The sequence below is a fragment of the Euphorbia lathyris genome, chromosome 5 (assembly GCF_963576675.1).
Source record: "Euphorbia lathyris chromosome 5, ddEupLath1.1, whole genome shotgun sequence".
NCBI classification, from domain to species: Eukaryota; Viridiplantae; Streptophyta; class Magnoliopsida; order Malpighiales; family Euphorbiaceae; genus Euphorbia; species Euphorbia lathyris.
Window position 1 is genome coordinate 51791429 of NC_088914.1, and position 5230 is coordinate 51796658.

Here is a 5230-nt window from a genome sequence, read left to right on the forward strand (position 1 = left end):
TAACTTTTATTTAGTTTAATTAGTGAAGAATTTAAAATCAAAATCAAGTGCCTTATTCGGGTTGATCTGCTTCAAGGTAAAGAAAATTTCCTCCCAGGTATAATATCGTAAGAGGTCCAACTATTGGTAAGTGGACAACAAATTATCCGTAAGAGATCATTAAAATAAGTTACCACCATTGATTCAATATCAGTGCTGCTCTCAAACTAAATCCGTTATGCATTCTGCAGATAATGAATATCTAGCCATTCCGGATTCGCCACAAATATGTGCAGCAGCCGCTCCCATATTATATAGCATCAGGGTTAGCCCCCTTATTAGACCAAGTGAAAATAGTCCCGTTACCCTCAACGTCCACCAAGTTACAATTCTCTAAACAGTTGAAGAACCCATTCATATCTGCATTATCCCGATATCACCCTCCTTTTTTCTCCCAGGTCTAGAGGAATTTCATTAAAATCTCCAAAACACACTCAGATTGTAACAATAATTAATTAAATCACATGCTCCCAGAACAACCATACACAGCTAAACCCCTCCAATAAGTAACATTTTTAATTTGTAAAAGAAACAATATACCCCATATATATATACTAAAATATTTGTAATGAAGTAAGGGCAGCTAGGTTGGAATTATTATGCTGAATAATAATTATAGGCATCTTCATTGAAATATAGATGAAAGAAAGTGCAGAGAAATGAAGATAGAAGAAGCCCCAATCAATTTCACACAACTCAATCAAACGGATAAAGAAAATGTCCCAACAAATAATTAAAATTTCTTTTATTTGTTAAAGTTTAGTTTAATTATGTTGCAACACCCTTCAAACTAATTAATTAAAGAAATTAGGCATAAAGAATAACATTGTTGGTTGAAACTAACAATTGGTTTGGGCATTACATAAGTTGAATTGAAACTATCTCAATTTACTTCTCAAAGACTGAGTTATTAGAGACCAGAAAAGCATTTACAGTTAAACTTGTTTAGATATATACATACACTTAATTCCAAGTTCCAACATAAGAACAAAATGGAGAAAACTAGTGAACTAACTCTATTCTATACTAGTACTTTTCTGTGATAGCCTCTTTGTCGTTTCCAGAATAGCTTCATGTCGTCTTCTAGCTAACTCTTTCATTCCTTCCTGATACTGATGGTCTATCAGTTCCAGCTCCCTTCTCAGTTCTTCGTTTTCGCTTTTACTATTCATCATGTCCATGGATTTGTTCTTGCACTCAAGTGATGAGCCTGAAATCTCCCCCCTCAATGCATGCTCCTCAAACTCCATAACTCCTAACTCTGCAGAGATGTATGAATTCATTGACAACTTTTTATCATTCATGTCACTAGAGGATGCAGATAGGTATGAAATCTCCGAAACTCTATCTTCACCACCCATTGATGAACTCTGCTCACCCAACTCCTTTACGTGACTCGGACTTTCTTCTCCTTCCGGAACTGATCCTCCTAAAGAACAAAACTCAAGGCAATTAGTCTCCCTAGCTATTTTCTGATAAATGAAAGTCTTTTGTTACCTTTGTAGCTATGTGTTCTATTTCGGGAAACTAGATGCTCAACTCGAACACAAGGTTTCCAATTCGGTATTAGTTTCAACAACAACAAATCAATAAGTTCTGCTATGAATGTGACATTTTGATCTTCTAGCTCTAGTTGCTCAACCATTTCACTTGAAACCAACCGAGCAGTATCACCATCAGGGTAGAAAAGGAAATGAATATTCCTAACCCGAGAAACTGTATCTAAGAGGGAGGGACATCAACAACAGTTGAATTGAATACTTTTTTAAGTGAAGAAAAATTAAAAAAAAAAAAAAAAGAATATGAGAGAGAGACAGGGTACTTACTACTTTTATCAGCTATTCGAAGTATTAGTGATATAGAGTTTTCATCATGTCTTTCACCTTTTAACAAAAAAACATCCCCTCTCTTTGCCCTTCGAACCTCTACAGCTAAATAACCGGAATGGCCATTAACCAAATTATTATTGTTATTACTAAAAGTGGTAATAATGGGCATCTCAGGATCTTGATCCAAGTCCATGGAGGGAGGTTTATTTCGTGCACTGGGAGGTCCTTCTGACATCAAACAACGATCTCCAAATGCTGTCATCTTTGGCATAACCATATCAGGAAGTGGCAAGGGATGATTCCTTGATGAACCATTCGTATCAAGGAAAGGGTCCTTCAGGAGCTCCTTAGCAGACAGTCTTTGAGCTGCTGCCACTATACACTTGTCAATAAATTGTTTAACTTCCGGATCTTTAACCTTAGACAGTGCAGCGGGCTTTACTCCCTACACAGAATGAGTGATGTATGTAGTTGAGAATCATTTTTTATCAGTGAGGAAAGGTTGACAGGACTTACAGATGAGACCTTCTTGTATATCTGAGCTGAGTTCCTACATTCACTGTAAGGATATTCCAACGTAACAAGCTCCAGAATGCACATACCAAACGAATATATGTCGGCCAACTCATTATAGTTCTCATCATACATCTCAGGAGCCATAAACTCGGGAGTTCCTATTTAAAATAGATAATTGTTGACATCATAAGCAATTGAAGAAACAAAAACAAGCATATTACCTATTACACTTTTGGCATTTGCCTGTTCCATTACAGTTGCCAAACCGAGATCTCCAATTCTAACTTCTCCTTGGTTACCATTGATAAATATGTTATCACATTTTAGATCCCTATGTATAATTGGTGGCTTGTGACTATGAAGGTAAATCAAACCCATCAAAATCTGCCTTGCCCAACTCTTAACAGCCTTCATGTCAACATTCATGTGCTTCTTACGGTACCTACATCCATACCATACGAGTATAAGTACAGTACATAAGAGAAAATAAATAAAACATAAACAAGGAAATTGAACTTACTGTCTCAAGTTGCCAGAGGTGAACAGCTCTGTTATAATATTGACAGTCTTCTTTTTGTCATCAATCCATGAATTATAAAACCTCACAATATGACTATGGTTTAATGATTTCAGGAGATGTACTTCAGAATAAAGCCTCTCTAAGTCTTCAGGTGACTGTAACACCTCATCAATCCGAACTTGGTTCCATGCTACCTCAAGCCCATTTACTTCATCAAATGCCTTATAGCTAATGGAAAATAGATTTAAGGGAAAATCTAGATTATATAGGTTAATCAAAAGTTTCCTCCCCATCTATCAACTTGCCACATGAAAATATGTCAAATGTCTCAATTTGATTTCATTATGCTGAAGAAAACAGGAAGCTGAAAGGAAAATGTTATGCCACACCAAAAAAATAAGCATCAATGGAGATAAAAAAACAAAAGGATACACTTTCTTGAAAGCACCTTTTCCTAGCACCTCCTTGTACTGCTAGATATCAACAAAGTGTATAATTAAAAAATCCAATTGCATGAATTCATTTTATCAGTGAGAAAGAGTGGAAAAGGGATATAATCAAAGAGCTGCTATGCAAGAAGGGGAAAGAAAGAAAATAGGAACAGTACTCTTATATAGCGACCAGTTGGATCCACCTCAAGAATCTCCCTATCTGGAGGTTCAGAATGTGCCCCCAAGTCTTCTGAACTTCTCATACCAACCAAACTCCTATGCCTGCACTTACAAAAATAAGAAAATCCCAAAAGGAAATCAATTAATTCATAATGGTTGAACCATTAGAATTTCTCAAACTGAATTTGGAAACAAAAATTCAAAATCCTAATCTCTAAGCTTGTTGTAGGCAAGTGAAGAATCTGAACCACATTCCTTAAGATTTATTGAACAGTCACTGTAGCATTTGCAAAATAATTAATGGCTATCAAATCCTAAAGATAACCCAAAATCTTAAACAAAAAAAAAATCCAAATGCCCACTGAATTAATCACTAAATTTTAACTTCACAAATTCGTAATAAGATTGATCAAAATGTGAGAGAAATATAAAACTACAGAAATCACAAAACCCATATAAATTGTATAACAAGGAAATAGAACCATGTATCTATCAATACAAAACAAAATCTGTATTTTACATATATAAATCCAGCTTTCAGTTTGTTTTTACCTGAAAAACAAAAGGAAGACCAGAAAAATATTGGATTTTGGGTTATCTTCTCAGATCAACAACCGGAATCAGAAAGAAAATTCAAAATTCTCAAGGAAATCTAATACAATGAGTAATAATCGAGAGAGAAATAGAGAAATGGAATGAGTGTCACCTCGTCTTCAAATGCAATCTCTCTCTCTCTCTTTCTAACTGAAAACAGCAAAAGCTGGGCAGGTGAAGGAAAGCGTATATTTATACATATGTATCTATAATTCTATTATTTTTTAGGAAAATTACAAAAACGAACATGGGGTTTGACAAATTTATAAAAACAGTCATATCGTTTAAAAGTTTATAAAAAAATATGCAGTTTGTGTGGGTTTTAAACTCAAACATTTGTCAAAAATTGTTTTACTGAATATTTAATTCAAAATGGAACCAGCAATTAAAAAAGTGGGCTGCTATATACCGTAATATTTTTTCCACCTACCGCACTTTTTTTTGACAATTTTACCCTCCTCATAATTTAAACTCAAAAAATCAAAAATCTCAAATCCTCTCTAGCTTTTTGGTTTTTCAAAAAACCCGACCTAGAACAACATGCCGCCAAAGCCAGGAGCGGGTAAAAGACTTCATGAAATCTCCGGTAAACTTTTTTTTTTAAAATTACTCAGAAATCACGGGTTCCGCCTCCGAATCGGAGGCGAAACCCGTATGAATTTACGGTAAATGGCGTCGCCGTGCCGTTTCCGCCACGGGTGGAACGGACGAACTGTCCCTTCCACCCACGGTGGAAACGGCACGACCGTTCGTTCCACTGTACGGTGGAACGAAAGGCGCAATCGTTCCACCGTACTGTGGAACGAGAGCCATGCTCGTTCCGCCTTACGGCAGAACGAGCGGCGCATCCGTTCCACCGTACGGTGGAACGGTGCGCGTTGCCCGTTCCGCCGTAAGGCCGACACGAGCGCCGCAACCGTTCGGCCCAGCGGCCGGACGGTTGCGGCGCTCTGTTTAGGCCAAATTGGGCCCGAAATTTTGTTTTTTTTTAAATAACTTGGTTCGACCCGGCCTATGGCAATGCCCAAGTATTAAAAAAGCCGAAAAACGAGAAATTGAGTATATTTAAATAAAAATGCGTTATTTGTTTATAAATGTAAAATGTTTTTGGTTTTTACAGG

At 36.5% G+C, this 5230-nt stretch overlaps 1 protein-coding gene across 7 annotated transcripts; it reads right to left on the bottom strand.

Annotated features, from left to right (window-relative positions):
* Nucleotides 1–846: 846 nt before the first annotated feature.
* LOC136230666 (probable serine/threonine-protein kinase WNK6) lies at nt 847–4264 on the bottom strand. 7 transcript variants are annotated; one of them, XM_066019815.1, is made up of 9 exons: nt 4222–4264; nt 3512–3617; nt 3337–3374; nt 2905–3132; nt 2606–2826; nt 2385–2542; nt 1866–2313; nt 1537–1761; nt 847–1468 (listed from the first exon to the last, which is right to left on the bottom strand). In XM_066019815.1, the coding sequence occupies exons 2-9, from the start codon at nt 3596–3598 to the stop codon at nt 1056–1058; spliced, it is 1818 nt and encodes a 605-aa protein (XP_065875887.1). In that variant the 5' UTR covers nt 3599–3617; nt 4222–4264; the 3' UTR covers nt 847–1055. The 7 variants fall into 7 exon arrangements, with proteins under 7 accessions (XP_065875887.1, XP_065875885.1, XP_065875889.1 ...); XM_066019813.1 differs by having other exon boundaries at nt 3337–3377; XM_066019817.1 differs by having other exon boundaries at nt 1537–1755; nt 4068–4259.
* Nucleotides 4265–5230: the final 966 nt, after the last annotated feature.